The sequence below is a fragment of the Haplochromis burtoni genome, unplaced genomic scaffold, assembly GCF_018398535.1.
Source record: "Haplochromis burtoni strain Fernald_Lab_line unplaced genomic scaffold, NCSU_Asbu1 Contig_829, whole genome shotgun sequence".
In the NCBI taxonomy this organism is placed as follows: domain Eukaryota; kingdom Metazoa; phylum Chordata; class Actinopteri; order Cichliformes; family Cichlidae; genus Haplochromis; species Haplochromis burtoni.
In genome coordinates this window covers 127,839-141,884 of record NW_024583190.1, presented here as the reverse complement: position 1 = coordinate 141,884, position 14,046 = coordinate 127,839, and the positions used below count along the sequence as shown (strand labels likewise).

The following is a 14,046-nucleotide window of genomic DNA, read 5'->3' as shown; positions in this document are numbered from 1 at the left end:
GCTGAAGAATTCCAAACTGTTATTACTGCTATAGTTTTGATATAATTTATTTAAATATGTAATATTAACTGATGATGGCAAATGCAGCTCCCCAAACATCAGCACTAAATTCATTTTTCATCTTAAATCTGCTTCTGCTGCCTGTTCCTACCTCGTTTCTGTCCCCCACAAGCCTGCATCTTGAGTGCTGCAGTGCTTTCTAAAGTGTCGTTGGTTGTAAAATTTGGAGTAGATGTCTTTCTCTCCTCAAAGGTTTGCTTTGTTGAACATTTCTGTGTATTTTTCTCTCCTTTTTTCATCTTTTTGACCACTGCCTCATATTAAAAGTGTATTTCCTCATGTATTGAAACCAAAGAATCTTTTCTCATAATAATGATGAGGGGGGAAACCACAAACTAACACCCTGTAACAGAGGAAGGAGGAGGAGGTTCATGTGTTATGTGAGTGAACTGATGCAAGAAGAATTAATTCAGCATCAACAAAAGACAGAATGGAGAAATCATTTCTTCTGCTTTGTAAGTATACTGTAATGGGTTTCATCTTTGAAAAGGCCTAAAGATGCCACTTCTTTTGTTTCTCCACATAAATATCGAGTTTGCGTAGAAGACAACAAAGAGAGAATCACTTCCTGCTTATTCTGCTTATTCTGCATGAGTCTGTAGCTCGATCAAACTGTGTAAAACCTCTAAACCAACCTCTGTTTCATTTCTCTTTAGTTCTGATCTCACTGCTGAGCTACACCACAAACCAAGGTCGGTAACCTTCTCTTGTCCTATTTTAAACCAGAAATAAACGACACATTTTAAAGATTAAAATTTATTGACTCTCGTGAATATGAATGAATATTTTCAACCCAAAAGTTCTGTTAAAGTTTGATCACGATGAAGATGCTGTTGTTTGACATAGTTAATGATGATCACCAGGAATGTTATTTCAGCCCTAAGTGTTTATGAAAAATATAATATAAATATACTAATATAGATTTTCATCACAGCTCTTCTGACTGTGAGTCCCAGCAGCTCTCAGATGTTTGACGGAGACTATGTGTCTCTGAGCTGTGAGGAGGACGACAGCTCTGCTGGATGGACTCTGAGGAGAAACACAAGCAGAGAAATCAGAGCTGAGTGTGAGGAGTGGGGAGCAGCAGCTGATTCTTCCTGTAACATTAGCAGTGTCCTCCCGTGGGACAGTGGAGTTTACTGGTGTGAGTCCAGAGAGGGTCCCATCAGTAACATGGTTAACCTGACAGTCACTGGTAAGCTGAGTGTGTGGAGTTAGTGTTGATGAAGCTGTGTGTAAATGGATGAAATGCTGTAGTTTGTCTCTGTGTTGAGACGGATCAGTGATCCTGCAGAGTCCTGTCCTCCCTGTGATGGAGGGAGATGACGTCACTCTGCTCTGCGAAGAAAAGAATTCCTTCAGCCTCCCGGCTGCTTTCTATAAAGATGGCTCCCTTATCGGCAACGAGGTCACAGGTCACATGACCATCCAGCATGTTTCCAGGTCTGATGAAGGCCTCTACAAGTGTGACATCAGCGGTCATGGAGAGTCTCCATCCAGCTGGATCACTGTCACAGGTGAGGAGCTTCACTCACATTTTACCATTTCACCTACAAATTCACCTGAACAGGTGGGATTCTCTCTGCAGATAGGCCTGCAAACACAATCCTACACCCATCCTCAGCACCACCTCCTGACCCCACCTCCCTCAACCTTGTGTTCAGCGTTGTCTCTCACCTGGTGGTAATTTGTCCATACTTCATCTCCACTCTGCTCATGGTGTCTTTATATCGACACAGAGCCAAAGGTAACACTCCGAGTCTCCTCTGATTTTTTTCATCAGTTTCTTTTGTTTCTATTAAAAATGTCTCATCTTACCTCCTGTCTATGCTAGCATCCCTGCCGACCCAAGCTGAGCAGAGACAGACTGAGGACTTTGATAACATTGTGGAGGTGACCACTGAGCATCACTTCTGAGTTGCACAGTAAGAGTTCCTGTTCATTCAGTCAGAAGGTGGATGTCACATCACCGTGGTTAACCAATGAAAGAAATCTGCAATACACTGTTTACTAATGCAAACATTTTGTTTGTTTTATCAGCACTGCCAAGTGATTTAAAAGCAGTATGCACTGTTTCCTACTCTTCAGTCAAATGTCTTATGCTAAGTTCAGAAGAAGTTCTTCACTGGTGCAGATGTTGCATTTTTCTTCCCACACATTTCCTTGCTTTGCTGTCAATAAAAAAAACAGCAACAGATATTTGCTCAATAAAATAACAGTATTTATTTGTTTTTGTTTTGTTTTTTTTATTTTAAGGGTTTCACTTCACAAATAGTGTAGCTCTGTCTGGAGCCACACTTTCAGCTCATGAATGGACTCCAGTAACTTGCAGAGCCAAAGCCCCTTTATCTGATGACACAAAGAAACTTGTTGTCAGCATCTACAGTGATTTTTACCATTTAGTCAAAAATCTATACACTTTTGTTCCTGTATTTGGCTTTTTTAAATGACAGTTAGCAGTGGGTGTTCTTTTTATTCTTTACTGTTTTTTTTTCTCAGCCTGACAGTAAAAGAAACTAACAGGTCTGTAGCCCAGTTTCCTGTTTTCTGGTAAAACGGCTTTAACCAACACGGCTGACGTCTCACTGCAGGACATTTAAGACGTGCATGCACACAAGTCCACACACCACACACGTTGCTTATATGAGTGCACATTTGAATATTCTACAAACTGAAATCGATATTTCCTATTTGCAGCTTTTGACAAGCCACATAGTGGAGACAGCAAACATGTCAAAAAAGGTTCTCTGGTCAGATTTAACGTCTTGACCTTGCAAAATGCTGCCTACAAATTATTGACTCAGGTGGTCTGAATACAAATGCAGAAACATTTTTCAGATTCTTATATGTAAAAAAACAACAACTGAACTCCATGTACTATTTTTTTCTTCCACTGCAGAATTATGGGCCAATTGTCAAAGGAGCTTGGAAAGAAAAACGTCTGGACTTCTTCTACGATGACCTGGATGACTGAGAACCTTCACAGACCCCCACCCCCCCCACCCCCCTGACACTTACTAATTCTCATCCTCCCTCTTGATCATAGAGGCTCAGGGTGTTGGAAATTATGCCATGGTCAGGGTCGGAATCCTCATCAACGCGTCCAGTAAGAGTCCCAGACTAGACCCTCCTTTCCCACATTTACCTAAGACTGATATACAAAACACAATATACAAACTAACTGAGAAAAGACAATCATGTACAGGGTTGTTTGTACACATGATATTAATCAACAATGTATTTCATTCTAACTGTTTTTTTATTTCTAATTGTGGTTGCTTTACTGTACAGATTTCCCTTAAAAATGTTCAACATTAAAGACTTTATAAATCTTGTTTAATAAATGTGATATTTTTCCACATTGGTCGATGTCCTTATTCTAAAAACTTATTACAATATTTCAATAAGATTTGTTAAAGTTGCCTTTTGGTTTATAGTTAAAGGCAATAGCCAAAACACATCAAGGGTAAAATTCAAACAGTTCCACTTAGAAGAAATTTCTTGAAGCACAAGTCAAGAAAAAAAATAAAATGAGGAGAAGCTCCCATTTCCCCCTTTTCTGTTTCACATCTTGACTGAACAATTTTACAGATAATACATCTCAACACATCTTGATAATTTGTTTTAGAGTTTTACAGGCTCACTTTCTTCCCCTCTTTTATTCAACTCCCCCTATTTTTTATTCATCGGACAGAGAATTAAACACCAGCTTGTTCTGCCAGCATTTTAAACCTGTGCTTGCATGGAGTCAGGACCATTCTCATACACATGTGAAGGTGGTTATTGTTGAGCTTGAAACAATATTTAATTTTTAGTATTTCCATTACTGAGAAAACTGTTTCACTGTTGCGTGTGGAGGTCAGACCTGGGAAACCGTGTCGGGTATTAAAATTGCTTTGAAATAGTTGTATCTGCTTGGACACCAGGCAGTTGCATCTGCGGTGTCATCATTTACCCATGAAATCCTCTATTTTTGCTTTTCACTTTCCTTTTTGCAGAATACCTTTTCTTCATTATTTTTCACCTCTGTCTTTTCTCAGCTTTCTCTGATGCAGTTGTTTGTATCTTTGCATGTGTACTGCAACTGCAACTTGCCTCCAACTCTCATCTGTCTGCACTCTGGAGTTGCAGTGTTTACTAGGGATCCTCTGGCCAATCCAAATATTGATATCATGCTGGTATGAATGCTGCCCCTGTAATTCAGATGCACTGCTGTAAAATTCTCGTCTGTGACATTACTAGCTTATTTGAAGACATAAAAGTCGAAGAAAAAAAAAAACCGTTGTCCCAAAACAGGCAGCAAAAGAAACAAAGAGAGGAGGAAAGAAATCCCGAGACAAACTCAGATCCTGAGCACAGTGGTCACTGTCACAATCCTTTTCAGAGAAGGACAGAATAACCAGGTAGTGCACGTGGTCACTGATGAAAGTAATGTTTCAGTCATGTTGGATTTTCAGCATCATGTTAATATATTACTGATATGACTACTATCAGTTTAGACATTCAAATAATTCATTCAACCCACTTAAACATGTTTAATTATTTTATTTGAAAATCAACAACAACAACAAAAGCGTCAGACCTTCACTGCCCAGTCTATTTTATTTAATAACATTACCGTAGTTATTGCTTTGTTGACCCCTACATAAGCTGCATGTAAAGGTTCAAACTGTGTGTGTCACTATTGTTACTGGAAATAATGGCCCTGTATTTATTTAGTATTGGATCAGTGCCAGAAAAATGACAGAAGCGCTAGGTATCACGTGGGATAGCTTAACTCCTGAACTCACATCCAGCTGGCATCTGCAATTAAACAGCTACCGTAAAGAAGATAGCTTGTTTAAATGAAAGAAACGCAATGTTTAAATCATACTACTTTTTGTTTTATTGTTTGTTTGTTTTTGTTTTTGTTTTTGTAGCTGGGTCCTTATGGGACAGCTTCCGGGTCTAGGTTCGGACCGCCTGATAAGTTGTGTGTGATTTTCCGAACAATTTATCAACTTTTTTTGCGTGGGATCGGTCGTATGCAGTGTGAATTGCCTCCCGCTAAAGTGGTGCCATTTTTTTCTTAAGTTTTTGATTTAATTTAGTTTTGTAAATTGATAAATGCCATTTTAAACGTGGACTTGTAGTAGGAAATGTAGTTTATTGTCTTTTTGGGGTCCTTCCAACCTCACAGCCACGCCTACGCCGTCATCGAGCTCCGCTTCCGCCTCTTTGCTATGAGGATTGTTGTTGCTAACATTGCACTTTTTTTCTTTTATTTTGTGCCCTTTGCGGCTCCTCTGGATCAAGGTGAGTTACAGCAGGGGATGGGTTGTTTTAAAGGATCCTTACAGGTCTCATATTTCACGTATCTAACTTTCTCTCTACGCCATAACGGTGCCTTTAAACCCAGCCGATATCTCAGCCCTGTCTACATTTAACATTTATGACTGCAGGGTTTCTCCGACAGTGTTGGGCAAACTCCAGATAAAATCATAAGTCGGATTAATCATCTTTAATGAACTCTCAAACTTGGAAAGTCGAAGAAGCCCCACCAAGCCCGCGTTAGCAACAGCTTATTGCTTACATTTTAAAACAGACTGCTCAGCTGATGTAACCGTGTGTTCCTGCACTGTGCCTGACAATGAAAGGCAAAAAGAAAGACTTCCACGGAAACAACTTGCCCGCTCCAGCTCCTACACCCAATACAAACACTTGGGATGAGAGTTAGCTCAACCCACTACACCTTCAAAGCTACCAGGAATTATCTGCTCATGCTAGCATTAACACACACACGATCAGAAACATCAGAGTGGATAAAGATATAATTAATCTCGGAAAAGAAATGACATAGACCTCCTCTACAGGGGAATTATAGAAAAGGGGAGAGGCCGTAGGGGTACCCCAAATTTATAGGGTTGCACCAAAGAAGAGGAAAAGGATGAAGAGGGGCTCTAACTAATAATGAAGATAACTACAGGCTTGCAGGTCCTAAAAGTCAGCTATACCAGGAACAGTTTGGGGTTTACAATACATTTTGTGTAATAACAATATGTGATTCATGACCCTGTTACACTGGCTACAAAAATATAAGAAACAGATTATACATCTTTTACTGTAAAAATCCGAGTAATCAAAGTTTATCATCACGTCCACTTCTGCTTCTGATCACCAAGCCCACAGCCTCTCATTGTCCTCTCAGTGTCCGCACTGCCCAGCTCCGCTCCTCAGGCCTGAAGACTGTCGGATTTCACTCTGGACTCAGTTCAGTTTAGCTACAGCTCCCCTGCTGCTCAAAACAGCCAGCAGTCTTGTTATACATAAAATATAGAAATTACCTGATTTGCAAGAGCCTTTATGACTCAGAGAGTAGATACAGTCTTATTTGACACGTCAAATATCTTGATAGAAATGTTTTTGTTGCAGTTTCTGCTGCCCTCTCAAACACATCTCTCTTGAAATGCATATGTAATCACAGGGAGACTTTTTACCTGGATGGATAAATAAAGGATACACAACCTTCAACCTTCGTTGAAGGTCATTTTAAAAAGAAGGAGCCGGAAAATAAATAATAATAATTACAATACTAATTTTACTTGTATGGTTATTTTTTTTTCATCTGTATTCTCCGTTTGTTACTCATAGTAAACAGTGAATTTTGTGTTTATATCACTCAGAGGTAACTGCGAGTCCTGGAGCAGATGCCATTCTTCAGTGTCAGGGATGTGGAGATGTGGAGATCACCCTGTTGGAGTGGAGCAAACCTGAGCTTAAGTCCGATGGCTATGTATACTTCTACAGAAACCAGCGTCTATATGAAAACTACCAGCACTCGTTCTTTAAAGGCCGAGTGGAGCTGAGAGATCCATCAATGAAAGATGGAGACTGTTCAGTGATTCTAAGGAATGCCAGCATCAGGGATGCAGGAACATATGAGTGTCGCGTTACAACCAGAAGAAGTAAGGGCGTCCAAAGTGAGTTCAAGCACTCCATCAAGCTCACAGTCAAATCCTCAGGTGAGTTTGTGGAAGTGTTACAGTTTCTTCCATAGGAAGTTTTACATTTTGCAGATGTGATGTTATTGTTGTGGTTGGTGCTATTAAGTTATTTCCCACTTCCATTGTTTGTTTTTGCATGATGGGGATCTAAAGTTTCATCAGATTTTTTTTTCTCTTTTTTTATCTGTACACCAACACTTTGCATTTAACTTCAGCTTTAAATATTCAGAAAGTGCTGTTATTTATACATGATTCCTAAACTTGATTCAAAGTGTTCGATGTGTATTTTATAGTTTTTCACTTTGACCTTAAATAGGAAGCCCGAAAGATGCTACAAAGATGTGAGGGAGCCAATAACTGGGCTTAAAAGTTCACGTAAACCAATCGGAGAGAGAGAGCATAAACTTTAGGAGTGACATAAATGAAAATCTGTTGCATTGTTACAAAGAATGAATGTACTGACCTCGGGCTGTGAGATGTGACCAACGTCTCATCTCAATACAAACAGTTCTCATCCCAATAACGATATATATCACAAAATAGTGCTTTTTCTGAAAGTTCATTGAACACAGCTGGGCGTTGTGTACCTGGAGTCGAGTGTTTTGACCGATGCATGAAACGATACATTTTTAGACATAAGTTGTAACGGCCGCCATTTTCTTTGTATTTATTACACGGCGTGCTGCGGGGAAAAGCCTGTTCTAACGTTTGAGTCTAAGGTTTATTTTGAGCACTTGACGGCTCTTTTTTGCTTCTCATGCGTAAACTCTCTCCGTACTCTTTCATGTGATTCTGGTGATTGAAGAGGTTTGTTGTCTTTGAGTTTGTGGGGGGGACCGTTTTGCGGTAAAATTTAGTATAGATTTCATAGTACAGTTTTCTGTCAGATGTTGCATAACCAAACCATGTCCATGCTACAGAGGTAGCCTCTTGCCTTTAGGAATAAGGTCCTCCATTTGTTTTGACTGGTCCTTCTGTTTGGAGCTACCTGGTTCTGCCTCATCTTAACTGGCCATGCTGGTATTCTCTGTGCCTGCATCCACACGGTGACCATTGAAACAATGAAAAATATTGCCGTAAACAATATTATGCGACACCACGAAACAAGAGATAGCTTATGATATGAGGCGATAGACATTTTAATTTCATCATCCGATATATATTGTCATATCGCGCAGCCCTATACTGACCAGTTCAGCAACACCAAAAGGCCTGAAAGACCACAGAAAACAACTATGGTAAATGGTAAACGGCCTGTATTTGTATAGCGCTTTACTAGTCCCTAAGAACCCCAAAGTGTTTTACACATCCAGTCATGCACCCGTTCACACACACATTTAAACACTAGTGATGGGAAGCTACATTGTAGCCACAGCTGCCCTGGGGCGCACTGACAGAAGTGAGGCTGCCGGACACTGGCGCCACCGGGCCCTCTGACCACCACCAGTAGGCAACGGGTGAAGTGTCTTGAGGCACGACTAAAGTAGATGATGACAGAATTATTTCAATTGTTTTTAAAAAAGAAAAAAAAAAGCCTTGGCACGACTCTCAAGGAGAGACAGCAATCTCAATGTCAAGTTCTGCAATGAAGGCAAGCCTTTATGTTGGAAATAGAAGTGTTTACAACAAGGTGCAAATGAAGATTACACTCAAGACCAGCAAGGCCAGATTAGACGTTAACAGAATACATTTTAAAAGAGCCTTTACAGTTCCTGTGCACATTCCATCATTGATGCTGTGGTGAGATCAGACAGTCTACAAGAGAGGGCAGATAATAACATGACCCCTCCTGGTGGCAAATGATAGCAGCTAGAGCAGGGCGATATGACCAAAAATATTTATCACGATATACATTTAAAAATTTGCGATAACGATATAACTGACGATATAATTGACACTAGACAAAACACTTTACAACTCCACAACTTTATTAGTGCAAAAAGAAAAACATCAATGTATTTTCACTTAAACAAGCAGCTGTTTTTTTTATGTGCATTAAAGTTATATAAAAATTAAACAGTGCAAATGCAAAATCCTTGCTGACAGTTTAACCAAAAGACATTTCCAGTGGAAATTAGCCGACATATCCTCAGCATAAACATGTATAATATCCACAAAACTTAAAAAGAGGTTATACACACACAATACGCTAATATTATGTTGAAGCACAGTTTGTATCACTCCGCGAGGCTCCTGCCTACGAAAGCCGTAATGCTCCGACAATCCATCAAGCGGTGCAGCTTCATAGTTTAGCAAAGTCGTGCTAAACATTTGACAGATTTTCGATAACTGTGTACCACATAAAATCGCTTCGAGGTCAGTAAACACAACCAGAATTCACACATAAGGCACACGGGATTATAAGGGGCGCTGTCGATTTTCAGAAAAATCAAGGGATTGATTTTAAGTGTGCCGTATTTTCCAAAAAATACGGTAATAATGACGGCCCACTAGCATGCTCTACCAAAAATAGTGCTTTGTTGTGTATCTGACGGATGAAAGCTAAACCAGTTCCACACCACTGAAGTTGCAGCATTTTTACAAAACAATTCTGGTTCATCCGTTTCATTTAACGATCCACTTTCGCTCTTCTCATTCTGCGTCGCCGCCATGTGCGTATGTAAACAAAGGCACTGCGCATGCGCGTTTTACCCATATTCTGTCACGATATGTCATTTTCCTATCGTTGCCCAACATTACACCGGTATTACCGTGATATAGCCCAGCCCTAATAGCAGTACAGCAGTAACAGAAGTAATGGCAAAGATGTTATTTCTTAAATAAGGTCAATAGTTAATTTTTATCCAATTTTAAGTAAGATTGGACAAATGAGTATTTAAGGGTTGTTTTGGGGGCTGTGACGTCACAGGTGGCTTAAAAAAACATTAGAAACACATTCTAAGTGATAATAGTAACGTAGAGCAGTCCACACTGTTCACCTCCTCAGCTCTCCTGCTCAGGTCTGAAAGCTGTTTCGATGCTCTGCTCTGGATTTCATTCTGTATTTTCTCAGATTAGTTCTCCACGTGCTGGTCTGTCTGTTCCCCTGCTGTGCAGCACAGCCAGCAACCTGTTCGGTTCTCACACAGTTCTCACACTCTCCCCTGGCTCAACATCCCATTGCCAGCCCGGCAGTAATTATTAGTGGTTTTACATTCACACCTGTAGAGGCAAAATGACGTCCTTGGCAGTTTTTGGTATCATATTTTTCTTTTTTCTTTTTTTTCTAACCCACACATTCCCAAAATTCAGTATTTGGCGATTAAGCCCTGGTCTTCCTCTCTGTGGTCACGTGATTTTTAACACAGCTTAATTAACTGTGAGTTTGTATAGTTTTTGTGTTGCTCTTATTCTAAAAGACGTTGTGATCACGCTCCTGTGTTGTTCAGCAGTTATTACTGGTGCAGCTGCACATTCATTTATTTCTTATCAGATTTTCAGATTATTCTACATGTTAGGCTTCCAACAAAAATGAAAACAAATTAAAAGATCAAGTTAATTTTGGATCTACCAAAATCTTTTCCTCCTAGGATGGTTCTGGTTTATTAGAAGAAGGAGAATCCCAAAGTAATTAATCTTTTAATGAAAGCATGTTGTTTCAAAAACTATTTCAAAATTACCAAAGCACATTATCCAGCAATGACCAAAATATATCATAGCTTTTTCAGTAGGAGTGAGGTTGGCTGTACTCAGAGTTAGTATGAATAAAGGGAGGCTAACCCATGTGCTGCCAGAGCCTCTGAATGACCTGAAGATATATTTTAGAGTGTCTGCTAACTTTGTCTGCACACTCTTTCTGCTCTGCAGGTTTCACGGACGAAGACACCGAGAATGGAGGAGAAAAGGTTCGAGAAGAGAAGGTCAGAGTAGAGAAGGATGGAGGAAAGAGTAATTGGTATCTTTCACTGATAACTGGTGTGCCGATCACTTTTTTTATTTTTGCTATACCTGCTGGTGTAATTATCTACAAAAGACTAAAAAAATGTATGAAAAGTCCTAAAAAAGCACTAAATAGCAGATCTGAATCCTTACCTCTTTCCTCCTGAATGACTGTGGGTCCTGCTGTTGCACAGCAATGAAAACATCTTTGTAAGACTACTAGAGATCCATGCTGCATTAATCTTGTTTTTGTCCATTTATGATGGTTCAAAATGCTCAGTTTAACCACAATAATAAATATCTGCACAGGTTACTCTCACAAATCAGATTCTCTTGTCAGGTTAGGAAAGGTAGTAGTGTGGGCAAACTGTCGTTATGGGTCGTGACCTGTAAATTATACAGGTTGTTACGCACATTATTAAGTATTTGAAGATCTTCACTTTTATTACCTCTACAGCCAGTCAGCCTGCCCCCTTCCCTGACATCAGTCCAGTTCTGCCAAAAAGGCTAAAGCTTCAAAGTCTGCTGTCAAAGCTGCTACCTCTCAGTTTATTACAGAGGTCACTGTTGTAGCTCGTCTGCACGGGGTCACTGTTGTAGCTCGTCTGCACGGGGCAGTGGTTTACTTCTTCTAAAGTGTTTAAACCTACATACCACATTTTATTAATCAATCACTACCAAAATAAGTTTATTTTAGTGAAATAAAGGTCAGCACAGGTTCATTATCAGAGGACATGTTGCTGATATCAAGAGTAAAAAGGACCAGTGCTGTATGTTTAAGCCTGTGAAGCCTTAATCTGTGTTATTTTTCTATGCAAATATTTTGTATTTTTGTATGTTTTCAAAATCATTAGCACGGACACATCATTAATCACAGTGTAATATATATATGTATATATCTAATCACTTTATTTTTCAGCAACATGTAAAGTTTCGAGTGTACTTGTCATGTTTAATGTTCTTTTTATAATGACATTTTTAAGCATTACTTTGTCACCTTTTAATTGATCTTAACTATGCATATTCTGTTAGTACAAGCTCGAGCTGGACTGGAGTCTTGCTGACATGTAATAAATAAAAACACAAACTATCAAGAAGATTTTTTGCTATTTTGAGTGTTTCGTTTTTTAATTGCAGGGAGTGTAATTAGAGCGGAGGGGTGTACAATGAACTCAGATCAATGGCTTAGCAAGGTACAACGTATATCTCTGTTTACCTGGATAAATCACCATTGTAAGTTACGCTGAACACTTAATATAACTTGTTCCTGACCAGGTCTAGAGTTTTGGTTTAAAACTGCCTGGATGGGACAGATTTTCATTGAGTCTTTTATCGGCAGCATGTTAAAATACTCACTAACAGTATTCACTGTTAGTGAGAACTTCATGCAATTTTCAAAGATTACTTCTAAATATCTATATGTTAAAATATTGTGTTCACTTAAAAATAGATATATGTATACGGAAAACATCACACTGGAAAACAACCAGCAATTTATTAAAAAAAAAAAAAAAAAAAAAAGAAAGAAATTATTAGCCATCAGTGAGCCAGTCACAGTCTTATAAACAGAGACTGTTACAAATTCTTTGTTCGTGGATTTTGTTTTTAGTTGGTATTCCCTGTTTTAGCTACAAGCTAAGTTGCTGTTTCCTGATTGGCTGCAAAATGTTGTTGCATTTACAGGAAGAAGGATTTGATTTAAACTTGCAAACTTGAATGTAAATTAGATGTAAAATTGTCACAAGAGGGCTCAGTAAGAGGATGCAAGTGTGAAGGCCAGTGCAAGGTACATAGACATTAGAAAACATAGAAAGTGTGTGTGACAGTGTACACACAGATCTGGGGGCCAAGCTTTGTCCCAACACACGGACCACAGTTGTTAAAATGATGTGTAGGTTCAAATCTGGGACTCTCCACCATTTGACCTTAGAACTGAAGAAGCTTCTCGGATGAGACGTGAAACGTCTTCAAGCAACTTAAAGAAGTCCAGACGCTTTTCTTTGCAAGCTCTTTTGACTACGATGACCTGGATGACTGAGAACCTTCACAGACAATGCGTAACAGACTTCTGCTATCTATTTCCATTCTGAGTCCCTTCCCAGACGCCCTAATGCCCACTAACCTCCTGGGCCATCTGACCTCAGGAAATCACATTGTTGGGTTTATTAACCCTTTAAGACCTACCATAGAACCAAGTCCGTCAGACCTTATATTATATTTTTACATGCTGTGAGCCATTTTTGGGAGCATTTCAAGTTGCTATACATCAATACAACCATTATAACCCAAATTTTAATAATATGTATGCATTAAGTGCATAGTAATTACATAAATTGCAAAAAAGTGCAATAAACTACAAAAAAATTGAAAATCGTTTTTTTTTTTACATATATTTCTAGTTAGAGAAATTTAAGAGGCTTATCCCTCAAAACTGTAAATACAAAAAAGTTGCACAAAATAGTTTCCCACCACAGGAAATTTATTTTGAGTGTCTTCATAGTTTTATTTTTGAAATACACCAATTTTTATATACTGCAGGAAAAACAAAAATAAATATTATAGTGCAAATTTGCAAAAAAGCAGCATGTGCATCAAAATAAACTATTTCCAGCAGTGCAATATGAGTCCTAAGCATCCCAGAAACGACACAGAAAGTCATAAAGTCAAAGATAACTTTTAAAAACACCAGTATAGGCTCATGAGGCCCTGATGGTAAAAAACTACATTTCTGCGAAAATGACGTCACTTCCGGTTTTCGGGCAGGTATGGCGGACATGTGAAAGTTCGCGCTGACGTCTATTCCAACGTAGGAAGTGTTACAAACAGCTGATTGGATCGGCAAAGCGTGTTTTTGGAATATTAGTAATGCAAAACAGAGCGTGCCCGCTCCGATCGGTTTTAAAGGGTTAAAGTACAAAACCCCACTGGAACACAAGACCACCAACTGCACGGCAAAAACAAGACACAAGTCAGAGCTCTTTGTCTCGTGGGCCGCGTGGGAAGTCAGTCAAGGCCAAGTTCACCTTCCTTTCTTCACCTGTCCTTAGCCAACTTCAACTGACTCCCTGTTATTGTCAACAAGCGGTCATACGTGAATATGCAATTACAAATACACATGACAGTC

General features: G+C 39.2%; 1 protein-coding gene and 1 long non-coding RNA gene across 2 annotated transcripts; both read left to right on the top strand.

The window, feature by feature from the left end:
* The first annotated feature begins 591 nt into the window (after positions 1-591).
* On the top strand, positions 592-3,719 carry LOC106632529. Its single transcript, XR_001335888.2, has 6 exons — positions 592-752; positions 995-1,257; positions 1,337-1,577; positions 1,649-1,807; positions 1,895-1,985; positions 2,960-3,719. It is a non-coding gene; the product is annotated as an Fc receptor-like protein 5 (long non-coding RNA).
* Positions 3,720-5,222: 1,503 nt separating this feature from the next.
* On the top strand, positions 5,223-12,419 carry LOC121812785. Its single transcript, XM_042215813.1, has 3 exons — positions 5,223-5,355; positions 6,723-7,061; positions 10,851-12,419. Exons 1-3 carry the CDS (start codon positions 5,283-5,285, stop codon positions 11,087-11,089), a joined length of 651 nt encoding a protein of 216 aa, XP_042071747.1. The 5' UTR covers positions 5,223-5,282; the 3' UTR covers positions 11,090-12,419.
* Positions 12,420-14,046: the final 1,627 nt, after the last annotated feature.

Bases quoted from the DNA above. Each gene is read 5' to 3' on its own strand.
- LOC121812785 (XM_042215813.1), top strand. From the start codon at position 5,283: ATGAGGATTGTTGTTGCTAACATTGCACTTTTTTTCTTTTATTTTGTG. The intron at 5,356-6,722 runs GTGAGTTACAGC...TATATCACTCAG, and splicing joins TGCGGCTCCTCTGGATCAAG to AGGTAACTGCGAGTCCTGGA. The intron at 7,062-10,850 runs GTGAGTTTGTGG...TCTGCTCTGCAG, and splicing joins GCTCACAGTCAAATCCTCAG to GTTTCACGGACGAAGACACC.